This window comes from Salarias fasciatus, chromosome 14 (genome assembly GCF_902148845.1).
Source record: "Salarias fasciatus chromosome 14, fSalaFa1.1, whole genome shotgun sequence".
Lineage (NCBI taxonomy): Eukaryota > Metazoa > Chordata > Actinopteri > Blenniiformes > Blenniidae > Salarias > Salarias fasciatus.
The window spans coordinates 14356220-14373303 of record NC_043758.1 but is presented as its reverse complement, the minus strand read 5'-3'; the positions used below and the strand labels follow the sequence as shown (position 1 = coordinate 14373303).

At 42.2% G+C, this 17084-nt stretch overlaps 1 protein-coding gene across 1 annotated transcript; it reads left to right on the top strand.

Moving 5' to 3' along the window:
- Window positions 1–1024: 1024 nt before the first annotated feature.
- On the top strand, window positions 1025–10543 carry LOC115400541 (probable G-protein coupled receptor 149). Its single transcript, XM_030108491.1, is given in 9 exon segments — window positions 1025–1512; window positions 1514–1850; window positions 1853–2067; window positions 3700–3880; window positions 3986–4341; window positions 4344–4454; window positions 4456–4488; window positions 8510–8653; window positions 10025–10543. Coding segments are annotated over 9 exon segments (2307 nt in total). The 5' UTR covers window positions 1025–1101.
- The last annotated feature ends 6541 nt before the right edge of the window (window positions 10544–17084 follow it).

Here is a 17084-nt window from a genome sequence, read left to right as displayed (position 1 = left end):
TTGCATAAAGGAAGGGTCAGTCTGCACTGTTATTTCAGCTTGTAATTGTAAAACACTTTTAAAATTAAATAACAAAGCTTTTGTAAATGGTTTTTCAGGTGAGAAATTAAAAATTGGGGGATATGCCTTCTTTGTCTTTGGCGTGCCTTTTCAGTTTATGATCAATGATGCTGAACAGAAAAAAGAAACCTGGCTTTACTTTGTCCCCAGGGAACATGGTCCGTGCATGAAGTATAATTCATTGTTCCACGTGATCACAGGACACCATCCAAGCCCTTTCTAATTTATCCTCCCCATGTTATTTCAGTGATGGCATTTAGTTTCCTGACTCTATTAAGCTGGAAAGGGTTTGAAAAAGCAATAATGAAACCCAATATGCTGAAATTGGTTCGTACGTATGTGGACTGACTCTGTATAAAGTCATTTTGAGCACAAGTGAGGGTGCTCCACATCCACACGGCTGCATTGACAATAATAATAATAATAATAATAATAATAATAATAATAATAATAATAATGATAATAAGAATAAGAATAAGAATAAGAATGTTTTTTTTAACTGTGTTTAGATAAAAAGAGAAAAAAAATCCCTCATTGGAGAGGAGGTGCGTAAGAGTATTAGTATTGGCATGACCCAAACAAATGGAAATGCAGCCACACACACACACACACACACACACACACACACACACACACACACACACACCAGTAGTAGTAGTGGGCTGTCTCTTTGGCTCAGTACCCCACTAGTGATCTCCGTGAGAGGAGACGGTGATGACGCCAGCGCGTAAGTCGGCATCTGGAGACGAGAGGTGCTCCGGTTGCCCGGTTTGAACGGTGAACACAAGTGCCTGCCTCCAGCGCACACCCAGCAGCAGCTCCTCGTCCTCAGGACCCGGGGAAGGCTGCGGTTACGCGCGCGTCCCCAGTTGGATCGTCTGATGCCGCGCTATGTCTCCCTGACCATCGCCACGGGTTTTTTTTTTCTGACAGCCCTGCTTTAAATGCTTTGCAGTTTACAGGACGGTAAACTTTACGAGCCAGCGGGTCACACTGGACCAATTAAAAGTGGGGGAAAGATATCAATCTACACGGGTGAAAATGTCCACGACGCGCCAGCACAGCTCCGCGGCGCCGAACCAGAGCCACCTTTCCGCGGAAACCTACGGCGCGACGGACCCCTCCGGGAGACAGACGCGCCTCGTGCTTTTCGGTCTGTGCCTGGCCATAGCCGCCGTCACTTTGGTCGGAGGTGTGTACTCGCTGCTCTCCCGCCTCCGGATGAGGAAGAAGACCTCCCTGTGTGTGATCGTGGCTTCCATGTCGGTGGACGACCTGCTCAGCGTGGTGCCCCTCTGCCTCTTCATGCTCCTGCAGTGGGAGACCGACGGGGGCGAAGGGTCGGGCAGCCTGTGCACTTTGTCCGGACTTCTCTACGTTTTCCAAGGCGTTTCCAGCAATATGAAGGCTTGTCTCATCGCAGCCTACACTTTTTATGTCACCAAGAGGTTCGGGGGTGCTCCGGTCCGCGCGCCGGCCGCTCGGGGTGATGTGGGCCGTGGCGGGCGTGTGGGCGGTCAGCCTGGCCGTCAGCGTGCTGCCTCTGTGCGGATGGGGCAGCTTCGCCCCGGTGTCTCTGGGCTGTTTCCCGGAGAGCGACAGTTTTTACACCCTCCTGCTCTTCTCCTTGTACTCGCTGTGCTTCTGCGGCTTGCTGTTCTTCTTCGTCCCGCTCACCTACCAGCTGCTGTGCTCCACGGAGCCCCAGAGGACCCTGCTGTGCCCCGGGTACATGGACATGGCGCGGGGGCTGAGCGGCTCCGCCGGCCTCTGCGATCTCCAGTCCTTCTCCCGGACAGCCTAAACAAAAGTTTCGGTGCGTACAACGAGCTGAGCCCCAGTTCGTGCGGGACGGAGCTCCGGGAGAGGGAGGACGGCGGTCTGTCCCCGGGGTCAGCCCGGGGGAAGAGGGCGGCTGCTGTCGGGGACACTCCGGTGGGGTTTGCGCAGAAGCGCTTCTCCATGATCTTGGCTGTTGTCAGAGTTATTCTGTGGATGCCAATGATGGTAAGATGGAAATCTTATCTTACAGTATTAATGATTAAAGAATATCTTTTTCGAAACGAATAACTTTTTTTTGTTTAAAAATAGGAATGTATTTTTCTGTTTGCATTGCTCTTTATTCTTGATGGATTTTTGTGTCTAGATAATTGTGACAGAGGATACTTGATTACTTCTAAAGAAGCTTAAAAAATCTAATTGAAGATGAGATATGGAAAATGTCGTACACTACCAGGGAAAACACCCTTTTCCACAGTGAATAACTCGGAATTGTCAACCTTCCCACTGTGAGAAATACTTCTGAACCCAGTCAAAACTGTGTAAGGTGGGAATGATTGGAGAGCTTTGAAAAGTCAATCTGGCATCAAACAATCCAGTTGTGTTTTTAATTTCACTTGAGAAATGGTATTTATGAATTATTTAATGAACCATCAAAGCCTCAACTGAAGTGAAAATAGCTTTGATTGACTTGGAAACACATAATACCAACTACAAACAGCAGCATTTCCATATGTGGAACTGATGTCTGTCAGTAATAATGAACTTCCAAGCATCTGTTCATCCTTGTGTTGGATTAAATTGACTCAGCTTGGCCAAATCATAACATTCTTTGTTCTTAAATATAGCCAATCAAAGAAAAATAGGACCATCATATTATGAAATACAATCATGATTACCTCACCTGTTTGTGTGTAGACTGTTTGCCATATTGGTTTATATGTAGCTAAAAGTCAGAAGACAGTGGCATCCTGAAATACTATCATATTGTCTTTTCAAAGCCATTTCTAAGAAATAAATAAGTAAATAAATAAATGATTTCCCTTAAAATGTATCTTAAATTAATTTGCAGTCACAAAGATACCCTTCATGTCAGCTGAGGTGAGTTTAAGAACAAAATGTTTATGGTAGTAGACATAAATTGAAATATTTAAAATGAATGAAACACTTTTGAAACAATTAATTGTCTCATCAAGACTGAATAAAGACATTTTAGTGTTTTTTCCTGCAAGAATATAGTGAAATCATACTCAAGTATAGTTGTAAGGCCACTAGTATTCAGGGTTTCCTTGAGATGCAATGAAAAATGCTTTGAGTTTAAATTAAACTATTTATTTCATGTACCTCCAAAAATGAACATAAGCAATAAAGGCACAGTCAACATCAAGATATACCATATGTCAGCAGTCAGTGGTTGGAAAAACTATAAATATACAATGAATTTTCCTGTTTTTTCATCCCAGTAATTATACTACTTTGGTGTTGCCTTTACAAATTGAAAGCTCGCTCTTATTGACATTGCTGGGCATTTATTTCAGGGATCAGCACAAGAAAAATGTTTCACTTGTTGCTGAACCACATAACAATTTAACTTTCTGATTAAAAAAAAAAAATTAAAGTCTTTCGTCAAATAGACACAGCACACCACTTTAAATCTTTTCATTTTGTATTTTGTAACACCACTGACAATATTAAATTCAACCAAAGAAAATTAAAATCCCCCCAAAAAAGACAACCCAGTGTGAGTGAGCAGTGTGTGTAATTTCTTTTCATTCATGCGCCACCCTCCCACCATTTCCTCATGCATATTGAATCACAGACTCCTGGGTGAATTAATTTCCCCTACCCTTTCGTTCACAGACTTCGGTGTTGGTGCGCCATGCGGTGAACGCACGCAGCTCTTCCCTGGAGACCCTGAGCTTCTTTCTCACTCTGCTTGCCCCTGTGGTCACTCCGCTATTCGTGCTGTCGGAGCGCTGGATCCACATGCCGTGTGGCTGCTTCATTAACTGCAAACAGGATCCACCACAGGAGCCCTCAGGTAGATGATGACGAAATACAAGTGTAGCAGATACGCACAGCATTTGTATTACTGAGCGAGCTCATTTACATGATAGTGGAGTAAAATTGTTCTTTCTGTTTACAGCGATGAAAAGAAGATTTGAGTTCAACCTTTCCCTCCAACAAGGCTATGGGGTGTACAAGTTGTCACATGCCACCATGTCTCACAGCAGCTCTACTAATGAGAAGTCTGCTTATCACAGCCTTTTTAACTGTGACTTCCCAAATGCACGCCTTGATGCACTGGAAAGCGGTGGCCTCTCAAGCCTTGGGCCCAATTTCGATTTCAGCACCACATGTGCGGTGGACAGCTCCTCTCATGCAGACCTTCTTTTGGAAGCGGTGGCAGGTGGCGGCGAAGCGCTGGCTGAGTGCCCTCCACTTCCCCACGAGATCGCCAGAGATGATGAGGATTTCCGCTGCGTCCCCTCGCTGCCCCACATCACCGGGAACAGGATCACAATCTTATTGACACATCGTCTGTGTTCGAGGGAGCGGAGAGGAGGCTGTCGCATGAGGAGTGTCGGAAAATTGAGCTGACAGACTGGGAATGGTTGCAGGAGTAAATCGGAGAGAACACCCAGACAGGTACACCACTGTCCAGTGCAGCGTCTCCATTAGTCTTATCTCAAACCGTTAAATTAGGTAATTTGTATCTGTCATTCTGAAGTTTATGGCTGACTTTAATCTTTTTTTTTCCACACCTTCGCAATGTTTCTTTCCAGAAGTAGCCTAATAACTGCTGCTTTACCATGCAACATACGACTGTGTGCTTCAGTGGTTAATGTGGAGGATTTTTTTTATTATTTCACTCACTGTGTTTACATCGTTGTATAAAAAAACATGAAATGTTGTTTTATTACGGTGCACCTGTGCAAAGATAGGCACATAGATGGTATATGCCTGAAAGGTATCAGTACACTGTTAGTTTACTTCAAAGAAGAGTTTTAAGCAGAGAGAGGAGTCTGTGTTTGTTGGCTTGTCTCTTTTTTCTTCTTATCTTCTTATTACCCTCTCTCCTCTCCTCTCCTCTCCTCTCCTCTGCTCTCCTCCCCCATATCTTCATCTGTGCTATGCCTCAATGGGCTCTGACTAATAGAGCAATTGATCAAGTTACTATCATATGCTTACCCTGTTATTCAAAAACCGGTGTGCATTCATTGCTGCTCAACAGAGTGTAAAATCAGACCACAAAGTTCAGTTTTATTCATCGATTTAGTCTGAGGATGGTTGTTCAAGGCAATTTTAACAGTTAACAGTTTCAGTGTGAATGAAATATATCCATTGAAGGTTAGCTCCCTTGTGTGTGTTATGTGCGTGAATGCTTTTGTGCAAGCTTCTCTTTGATTATGAGTCCAAATGAAAACAAGATGAAAAATAAATAGGCTAGTTTTAGATTCACGCTTTAGTTCAGATTTAATCAGACACATATTGTACTCAGTAAACAGAATGAAGCACTGTCTGTCTGCCAAGGCTTAAAGTTGTCTCATAAACTTATGATTTATTCAGCTATTAATTCTTCACTTTCTTACAGCGATTGTGAAGTCGAGAAGTGTAAACAGAACAGCTCAAGACAGTTTGCTACAGACACACAGACCTCAGCCCTCTAATCCATTTTTAATCCACTTCTTTTTCTTTTTCGTTGACATTGTGTGCTGTTGTAATACCACGAGCTTAATTCTCTTTGTATTTTGCTACACCCAACTGAATTGTTAAACAAGGACAAAACAGCATTGCCTAATGATTAATGTATCCTGGCACTGGAGATTCCAGACAAAGATGAGAGAGTAGCCTTACTCTGCTCCCATGAAACAACAGAGCAGCCACAGGCATTACCTTTGAAAACAAATTGTGGCTTTAACAACAATTGCACGATAAGGTTGCGTTAGTCTTGCAAAAGCTTAACTGGGACATGAACAGATGTTTGAAACATGTGCGCGGTAAACACACATGCACTCACTTCATCTCTGTCTCTATTTCTCTTCCTCTGCTCTACTTATAAGTTTGAAATGTTTTGGCTTGAAAATCACCAGAGGGTGGAAAATCCATGGAGCATGCATCTACAGCTTGGCTTTGGCACTCACTTTGCATCATGTATAAGTCTGAGACGCTCACTACTGGCTTTTGCATGTGTGTGTGTGTGTGTGTGTGTGTGTGTGTGTGTGTGTGTGTGTGTGTGTGTGTGTGTGTGTGTGTGTGTGTGTGTGTGTGTGTCAGTGCTTGTCCTACTTATCAGTTTCTCGGTTGCAAAGTTAGTTCCCTATGTCTCCTCAGGCCTGATTTATTGATCAGTGTGTAAAGAAACCCACAATTAATTATGGGTTTCATAAATGGACCAACACACTGCATGTATAAATATTGTAACCTATCTAAACAAATGTAACCAAAGTGACAAAAATGATATCATACCCATACTCATAAAACTTCTATTTCCCAATCCCCCAAAAAACACTGAAGTAAATTCTACCGTATATACGCTGTGTCGGGAACAAAAACCCAAACAACAGATGAATCCTGTCGCTGAAAGAGTTGTAATTTATAATGTTTCCTGCCTGTGTGTTGTTCCTCGTTAGTGGACCAGATGTCATTACCCGGTGCCTTTTCTCCTCACTGTTAGCCCCTCTGGCCTTCTGCATCCACAGGGAGAGGTGGAATTAAGGCTTAAAGACATCTTTACCCTCTCTGTGACTTTATACTCTGTTAGTGAAGCACAGAGCCGGGGTGCACTCACAAGCCTTCGCCCTGAGGGGAAATGGAGATCTAATGTGCATTCAAATGCAGAAAACAGGAACCCGCTCACTCTTCTGAGAGCACTGTAAAATAAATGTTTCTCTCACAAACAAGATTAGAATGTATACAATTACAACAGCAGATATTGATTTTTGAATAGACTTGAGCATAACACAACCTCAATCAATATACAACAGCCTCAATAGGATCTGTAAAATCACAGAAAATACCTTATAGGGCTGGATTACTTATTAAACATGGTGTGTTTAATGTTGTTAAGCAAATGGACGCAATCATATTTAGGGTAACACCATTCCTGATCGGATCAAGTATACAGGCTTAGAGGTTCTAGAAAGGAGCTTCTGTTCAGAGGTTTGAGGGTAATTCTCTCGCTGTCGACAGGTTGTCGCTGTGGCCCTTTTGAGCAAGGCGTTACCCACACTGCACTGCAACAAACAAGGAAACGTTAGACACAGTGCTAAACATGCTCACAACAATCCGCCTCTTGGTAGCTCTACATGAAGATTTAGAATCTCTTTTGCAAACTGTATTATCTAGTGCTAACTTATCCTTTTTGAATTGATAATTTTACTGGACCAGTGAAGGAATCGCTGGGGCTAATAGATCAGTATTATGAATGCTATTCCTCGCGGTGCTGTGGTTATGAAGTTTTGAACATCAGCTGTGATTGAAGACTTTTCATAAACAAATACGTTGGCATCTCCACCACAATCGGCTCGACTGGCCCTTTGGGAAACATGGGTGCTTAATAATTCCATCATCATTCATTCAAACATGTCTTCCGGTCTCTCACACATCAATATTGCAAACAAAGACAATGATTATTTCCTTCCCTGCTTGTTTTAAAGTAGTTCACATCAGTGCAGAGTTACATTTCATAAAATTTGTTTGCGGAAACTCTTGTGTCCATTAATGTCCTTCCCACACCGACGGGTTCTGAATATTATTAGATTTACTTGACAGTTTGTTGTTGGCTCAACATCATCGCCTCTCTCTGCCTCCCCTCTCACAATAATGCCAACACTGACAGTAAAAAAGACAGAGAGAGACCAAGAGATTGACAACCTCTTTGTCTCTATTGTGCGTCACAGTCCCAATCAGATCATTACATTGAACTAATCTAAATAATTTAGAGGCTTGATGAGACCTGCTACAGTCTCCCTGCTGTCGCACCGCAGGATGCGTCTCCATTTGCCTGTAGGCTTTTTTGCATTTTCTCAAACGCATTTTCTTGACACAGGCTCACTTTGATACACTCCACAGTAACGTAATCTCTATAAGACAAATTAAAGAATACCAACAAAATCTGCAAGATGATTAAAAATGTGTCTAACACAAATAAACCCTGGAGGAAGAAATAAGGCAAGCCTACAGGAAACCCGGACGAAAATGGGTTGCTGCATTTTCATTAAAATGACATTATTCAAATCAAATTACTGAATGAAAAACTGATAACGGGTCAGTGAGGAATTGTTCATGCCTCTGTTTTTTTTTTTTTCTTTCTTTCTTGCTGTGAACCTGAGAGATCTGCATGGATCCCTACGATCTAATTTTAGCTGCAGGGCACTGCAGATTGGTCTCTTACATGTAAGCCTCATTAACTCTTGGGACAGACTTGATTGGTCAACATCTCGCTGCACTTGACATCATGGGTGCGATTCATCCTCAATTAGCTCAAACAGCTGAAATGAGCCGCATGGCGATCGCTTCAGCGGCGCGAGGCCTCACACACACGTTGCAACACGATCAGCTCATGAGTAGGCTAGTGTGTCGAAATATTGTGTTCAACCAAGTTAATATGTGAAGATCTTGCTGGGATGTTCTCTTACTGTTTTGTTCCTGTTGTTTTTCTATGCAGAGGTCGTCGGGCGGCCTGTCAATCCCTCTGTGTGCCTTTCAAGGCACGGTGTCTCTGCAAGCTCCCACAGGGAAGACGCTGTCTCTCTCCACCTATGAGGTTAGCAGTGACGGGCTCAAAATATCCCCAAACAACGCCAAGAAGGTAACCACCCTCACTGCTTCATTCACATTTCTTTTCAAACACCAGTGGTGATTCATGTGCAAGGCAGATCAACAAAGAACTGTTTAGCCTATATACTAATAGAAAAAAAATTACGAAATAGTGAATTAGTGTGAATGGTTTCCTCAAAACCAGTCTTCATCATATTTTGCCACTATACCAAAATAAATTTGTTTGGTGCCACAGAACATGTTTAACGGTTAAAGCTCGTGTCCGGAGTTTCCATTTGTTTCAAATGTATGTATCATTTTTTAACAGAGCTGAAATGTGTTAGTCTGGTTCGATACTATAATAATATTAGCATAAAGCAATATAAAAACTTATTTGTGAGTTCTGCCTTCGTCTCATAGACCCCCATGTTATCCGAAAAAGCGCCGGTCAGCTTCAGCCAACAGATTTCGAGCTTCCGCTTTGTCATGCTGTCAATCAACGTGTGCGCGCAGCCAGAGAGACTTTATGCTTACCTCAGATATATCCATTGTCTGCTAAATATCCACCGTAAACAGGTAAACATGTAGGATGCTGTAGGACTCACAGGCACTTGTTTTTACCCCACAGGTAATGCGCGAGCACAATTAAAGGGGCGTAGCTTGGTCGCTCACGAACGCAGAGGGAGGGCGGAACCTCCAGATGTTGGATTAAAAAAAAACTCTCTTTCAAAACTCTGGACACGAGCTTTAAACTGAAAATAACAAATTCTCTATAGCTCTACTATACGTGAAAATTGTAGACAGTTAATGAAGTTTTACTTGGTTTGGGTTTGGTGGCTCTTCTAATTCTTTAAGTAGTCCTAACATTTTAGGAGTTTTTTGCTGCTTTAGCTGTCTGTTGTTATGTAGTGGCTTTAACAATTCGGCAGTTTAGGTAGTTTTTGCTCGGAGCGAGACAAAGACACTCCATTTGAGGTATAGTCTTGTGGAAAATAAAACAAGATTTAAAAAATAAAGAAGTTATTTATATATCATTTTTTAAGGTTTCTGTCTGCAGTAGAAAATCAAATATTCTTCTGAAAAGCCTTACCAGCTGTTGCACATGTTCCCATAAATACATGGTTCTTCTAGGTTGTGTATTTTTCACAGTTCTGTCCAGTTCCAGGAGCTGAAGTCCGCTGACTGCTGGCCACTCCATGTTTTCAAGCTTATACCATCTTGTTCTTTGTTCCTGAATTAGTTCTGGCATAACTTGAATTTATAGCTTGAAATTGGGGTATTTTTCAAAAAAATAAATGAGGACAATTATTTCCTCAGTCATGGTGTGATTATTGTTTTCCACTTCATTTCAAGATAAATTATGAGATTCAAATGGTCGTACAGTTTTTGCATTGCTCATATTTTGCCCTTCTCCGTCTCAAAGGTTGAAGTATATCGCTCCAAGTCGGTTGGCCATGAGCCTAGTGCAGACGATCCAGCATCAGGCGGCCAAGCCGGAGACGTGAATGTCAGCCGCGTAGGGATGGGGATGGAGATTGGCATGGGCATGGGGATGGGGATTGGAGGCGGCGTCGGGGATACCAATGTCAAGATCCACCTGGAGGTTCTGGAGATCTGCGACAACGAGGAGGCAATGGACAGTGTCTCCATCATCTCCAACATCAGCCAGTCCTCCACCCACGCCCGCTCGCCGTCGCTGCGCTACTCCAGAAGGGAGAACCGTTTTGTCTCCTGCGACCTGGGCGAGACGGCCTCCTACTCTCTGCTCATTCCCAACAGTGGCAACACAGAGGTAGAGACCATCAATATCACGATACCGGACACTGTGGAAGCCCACCGGCAGAACAGCCGGCGACAGACGCAGGAGAGCTCGGGGTATCAGGAGGAGATCCAGCTACTCAATGAAGCCTACAGAAAGCAAGCTGGGGAGAGAGACGAGTGACAAAGCGACACAGAGTAGGCTCTCAGGAGGCAGATGGCGAATGCTGCAAGATAAATTTTCTTAATCATTCCGCATTAACCTCTTTCTGGTCATTACTGTAATGAAGCTGACAGGTGACCTGAGTAGAGAATCATGAACTGTCATGAAAATCTGTTTACATCCTCTTGTACTTTCTCCCACGCGAGCACACCTTTCACCTCCTTGTAGATTACACAGGGATAGATTAGCTTGTGCGAGGACAGCTAGTTATAGTTTGTGGCGAACGTGAGAGAAACCGACGAGGTGTGGGGGGGAGGGAAAGAGTATTTTAGCAGCGTCCCCGCTCAGACTCTCACCATATGGCAGCCTGTCGTCACCGAGCAGAGACAGCACGAGAGGGGAGAAAAAAAATCACTTAGACTGAGAAAAGGAGGAGCTCTGGTCTGATCATATGTCTGATATGAAACAGCTCCAGCGGACTACGTCACTGGTGACTCAGCCGCGAAAGGGAGGGGTCACCTGACCCGTGTATCTGACTCATCCGAGCGTGCGTCGTCCTTTTTAATGTATGAGAAGAAGCCCTGCCCGCAAGAGTAAAGGCATACGTACGACAGCGATGTCTAATAATGTCACTGACCGGAATGCAGTATTGATGTTTCTCTCAAGCGAATGTGTTGAATCTGCATATATTTATTAGAATTGTGTTTTTCCTGGCACCCAGCTCCAATACCTATCATGTATTTCACAATTCTTGTTGCTACTATCCAATTTGAGATAGACGACTCATCCCTGTTGAAAATCCAAACATTAAGCGGGAGAATAGAAAGGAAAGCAGAAACATTTGAGGTGGACGGTTATCAAGGAAGAGGTTGAGGGGATTCTTATGCATAATAGCGTTCTGCCTCGTGCGTGTTTGGTGCGATTCAGATGAGTGACTGTGCATATTTTACTACATTAGGCAGCATATGAATGTACATTTCAGAGTCACTTTGGGGGATCATCTCTCCGCTCTGCGTTCACTTTGCATCCAATCAGCAAACCACTGGGACCTCTCACACACGCACAAATACAGGACTGTGGTGAAATTTTCTGCCCAGGTATTGTGCATTTCACTGCTTGTTTTAAAGGCAACATGGACTCTGAACATCTCTCAGAATCAAACAAATCTTTATTCTCCTGAATAACAGTATATCTATTATTACTTATATTAACATTTACCTTGTCAACTGTGTAAAATCTGCAGAAAAATAGTTAATTTTAGAACATGTATGTATTTAATTTTGTTTTATGGAGGTGTGTCCTGTATGTCAGCTGTTACGCTGCTAGAGCTTCATCATCGGTACTGTGAAGAATTTATTTGTGTAAGCTTTTAAATTGTGTCCTTTAGCAAGACCACTAGATTAACTGCGCCATCTCCCATCATCCTGAAGACGTTTGTCATTAAAGATTCATACCAGAAAATTGCCTTCAACAATATTGCAATGTATTCCTGTTTCCAGTGTTCCCAGGCGAGGGGCAAAGAACGTACAGGCACATGAAGGATGACGAATAGAAAAGTTGTGTTCACTGTCAACATTTCAGCCGCTAATGGTGCCAAAGGTTTACAGCTGAGCAGTGTTTCATCTCGGCTGCCTAATAGGGTGGAAATAATTCCATCATCTGCTTTCTCTCAGTATTCAACAGTTCAGATTCTGGTCAAGCGTCCACGTAAACCAAACTGATCGATTGGCTGTGATACGTCTTGCTTTCTGAAACATCAGCTGGACCCGCTTTTACATGATCACTATTCATCTGGGGAATGACACATTACTGTGGAGTCACGTCTTTTGCCAGTAATGTGCTATTAAGAGATCGTTATACATTTTTTTAGCACAATTGCAAGTGCTGGAGTTTCCACAAACACTTTAATCATTACTTCGGTCGTATATGTAGAGCTGCTGTTTCTCTGTCCTGCTTCCTCTACCTTTACAGCCAGACAACGTTTGCATTTAGTCACAGCCCTAAAGGTTATCTTATCATTCTAAACTCTTATTGTTATTCTCATATCTCTGGTAAGCCTGTTTATTTCTTTATTAAATGGTGCTTCATTGCCAAGAAACATTTGTGGGATCAGCAGTGTCTGACAATGTGAGTTGCGTCCATGGAAAAAATTGGACAAATCTCTACCCATACTGGACAGATTTTCTTTGCTGCTCAGTGTTGTTTGGTGGATTGGAGGAATAAAGCCTGAAGAAACAAGACGTATTAGCAATTGAATGTTTTTTTTTTTTCCATTTCATAGACAGGAGTGGTGTATCAAATGCCCTTATATATCCACAACAGTCTGGCACTCCGTCTTCGTGGTGATCACCAGCCTGCTCACACGCTGCTGTTTCCTACTCTTCAACCAGTATTTGTGGAGAGGCAGCCAACATGGATGTGTTGGTCAGTCTGGCACGGACGTGTATAGTGGGATTGGAGTCAGGACTGCTGGCAGGCTATTTTATCCTCTCCACTCTCAAATACTGGAACTAGTGTCCGATAAACCACACTCAGCTGTCTTGTCTGTCTTGGAGAATACACTGTGGAGACTGTGAGATTACTGCTGGCATTCTGCTTGCATTGAGAGGTGACCACTGATTGTCAGCACACGGGGTCACCAGAAGCTCAAAACAAGAGTCACAACAGTAAAGAATGGCTGTTTGGCATCACTGGTGACAATTATGGATAAAGTACACCTTCAGTTCTGCTGCTCATCCCACAAATGTATGTTCCCCAAATGTAGCACCATTTAAATGAAAGAATTCTTTTTTCACCTATAAAACATGCATTTCTGTATTTTTTTAACTTTATTCAATTTTCCTTTCGTCAAGCATCTTCACACAGAAGCTACGAAGCAACTCATAATTGTATTAAAATACAGTAATGTTTCAAAACTTGCCAATATTGCTGATTGAAAAAAAAATGCTATATAGACTGACCCAAGTATCAGAAAAACAATGGTCGCTGTGTGGAGGATTACAGGAATGCCACTGATTCACTAGATGATTTTTTTTTATTTTATTTTGTTTTTTACTATCCCAGGTTTTTCAGGTGAAATGGAATAAGTAGCAAAGGCCTCGCATTTTCTTGTCTTTTCAGAGAGGAGCAATGGAGAAAAGCACAGTTGTCAAAGGAAAGAAATAATTTTAAAAAAACTGTGATTATACAGTTTTGACCAGCAGCGATTCCTGAAGCGTTATAATTCTGTATGATTCAAGGACTTTTACCGCCCACTCATAACCTCTGATTAGGCCAGAGCAATCAGATGCTGGAAAGCCTGCATCGAAATGTATAATCAGCCGCAATGTTCAAGACCTCCAGTTGAAAAATTGTTACCCTTAAATTATTTGTTGAACATGTTCAGCTAAAAGACAGAAAGAAAAACTGTAGCAAGGTGAATACGTGTATTGTTGTGGATTTTTATTTTTTTAGTATATAGGCTAAACAGTTCAGTCAGATCAGAAGGAGTTTGTATAGATGGCAGGTAGTCCACAGGTATGAAAACTAGATCTGCTGCTTTGCTGAAAGAGAGCATATGAAAGCTTTCCATCTCCTTTCATATCAATTTGTTTTCACAATCCTTCCACTTCTCCAAAGGCTTTCTTCTCACACATCCTCAGCTTTATTTTCAGCTCCTTCCTTTTATACTTTCCTCGCCAATTTTACACTATTTTCCCACTTTGCTTACTTCCTGACACAGGCTCATTTCAAATCCCTCATCTGCTCCTGTTAGAGTATCCAGCTGAGATACTGAGACCACCACACACACCACACACACACACACACACACACACACACACACACACACACACACACAAACACGCACACACACACACACACACACACACACACACACACACACACACACCACACCACACACACACACACACACACACACACACACATATTTCAAAATAATGTCACGGATAAAGTACTGGCAGCTGCAGGAGAAACATGAGACACTGTGAACTCAAACAAGGGTCACCTGCACACTGCTGATTCATTTCTTCTTTTCAATCTGACCTCAGCTCAGAACCATCATTTTATATTTTTTTCTGAGTTGGACACTGCACATTTTTAAAGCCTGCGGGTAGATATTGATACTAAGGGTCTGATGAAAGTCATGTTGTACGAATACAATCTGATAAAATTTCTACTTCAGTTTGACTCGACATTCTCCTGAATTCACAATAATTTATGCTTTCAAGACATGTGACTGCTCTAAACCCTGGGATTTTTTTGTTTTTCGACCACAGCATCTCTGTGAATCCCCTCAGTAACACAACAGCTGGACGCCGACACGCTTCACAAATGTTCATTTTAACAGTTTGTAAAATAAAACATATTCATGAATTTACCATTGTGAGGATAATGGCTGGTGTGAAAGGAAGAGGTTCATTTGAAAGTGATGATCCGTGATATTTCTCGACAGCAATGCAGAGCTCCAGCGTGAGATTTATACTACAAGCTCCCAAGAGAATCACGCACAAACCTCTTTTTAAACCACCATGATGTTCTTTCATCTGCACCGTGTCCTTCATCACGGTGTGTCTTGATTTCACCTTATTCGGTAAAGACAGAAATAGAGAGTGCAGTAGATGGAGAAATAGATACTTAGCAAACATGGCTTTTGATCATTTGATATTTCAATTTGTTTTAAAAAGATTATACTTCAGACGTTTAGTTTTAGAACAAACATTCAATAGCAAAAACAATCAGAAGAGCCAGTTCCCCCTCCCCTCAAGAAAAAAAATTCTCAAAGCACTTTAAGTCTTCAAATTGAAGGTAATACAATTGATATGAAGTGTAACAAGCGTTGTGTTAATAAGACTATCTATGACTATTTATGAAACCACAACATTACAAACTGCACACATTTCTGCTGCTTGCTGCTTGCTTGAAGTCAGGTTCATAGGATGAGCCAATCCCAACTGGGAAAGGCAATATCTGCCACGTACCCACAAAAACTCGCTGATGCACAAGGAAAACATGCAAACTCCACTCAGAAAAGTCCGTAGCCAAGAAACAAAATATTATTATCTGGAAGTCCATCTACAGGAATCAAACCCCCTATTGATCAGGCAATGTTTTTTTCTGTTTTTTGGTTTGGGCTTTTCACATTAACCACCTGCAGTTGATACAGCAGTTTGACAGATTCACATGGAGGGGCAGGGAACACTTTAAAGCTCCATTTAAGGGTGAATGTAGAACTGAACACTGCTCCAGAGCCACACATCGCATATCCCTGAGTCAGGAGTAACGCACTAAAAATTAGATGACAGTAAACAAAACTCTCATTGAAATGAACAAGAACCAAATACTTATTCAAAGAGCAGCTTACTTTTCAACTGTTTTAGAGAACATCTGTGTTCAGACAGTATTTATTCGCTCTCTCAGAAAGCACGACATCTCATGACATATATAATGAAATGCTTCATCCTTGAATTATATATGGCCATGGAGAACTGACTGTTGAGTTTTATCTAAGTGCATTTTCATCATCGCAATTTCACCAGAAAAGCATCCAGTGAATCCTTTAAATCTTAAGGTAAAGGACATCCCCCCCACCCCCCCCCCCCCCCCCCCCCCCACCCCCGGTTCCATCATGCTTTAGAGCTAAAACCTTTGAGATGACAGCTTCCAGCCGTCATGGCGGATCTTTTCCATTGGCTGTAACCTTTAAGGACCAAATAACAGGTCACTCCCTAATGTTCCTGTGATGTCAGGGTGAACATATTGCTGCAGCTGCATTTAAACCACCGCCTGCCTTTTTCTGTGCATGGCCAGTACTCAGACATGCAGCAGACATATAGTTGTTTCTTAGGAATCATTTGATGAACTCACATTTGATTTGAATAAAGCGTTTTTAGCACCTCTGTGAACAAATGTGCCCGACTGATGAAACAGATGGCAGAGACAAATCGCTTGCGCCCAGAGAAAAGGTCAAGCATCATTTGTTTGCAGACAGAGGGCCGTTCTGTTCATCAGATCACCAAAAAACTCAATCTTCTTTCCTCCACAGTTGGATACATTTCAAAAAGTTCAGAAACGAAGAATGTCAAGCTGAGAACAGAAAGGATACGGGCTAACCAGACCAAAACTGACTGCAAAAGCAAGAGAAATGAGTGAGAAATAACAGCAAGAACTGTTCTATGTGCAAGCAACAATTACAGGATATCATTCTTTTCACAGAAAGATGTCATTTATCTTGTATTCATGTGACACTGCTGTTTCTTGTGAGACATTGGAGCCCACTGTGTGATACGACCTGCCAGTGTTAACTATTTTTGTTTAGTGATTATGTTAGTTAGTCCTCATGCCACTTCTGATTTTTAATTTCCTTTGAAAATACTGTGGACACAGTAGAAAACACTCAAAAATATGGAATTGGAACCATCCGACATTTTATAGTTGAGATGCTCAAGGAAATGCCAGTCCCATTTTCTCTTTCGGTGTGGAGCAGTCCAAAACAAAGACAGCTACTGTAGGACATTTTTAACATTTATAAGGTTCAATGAGGAATCCAATCCTTATAATAAAC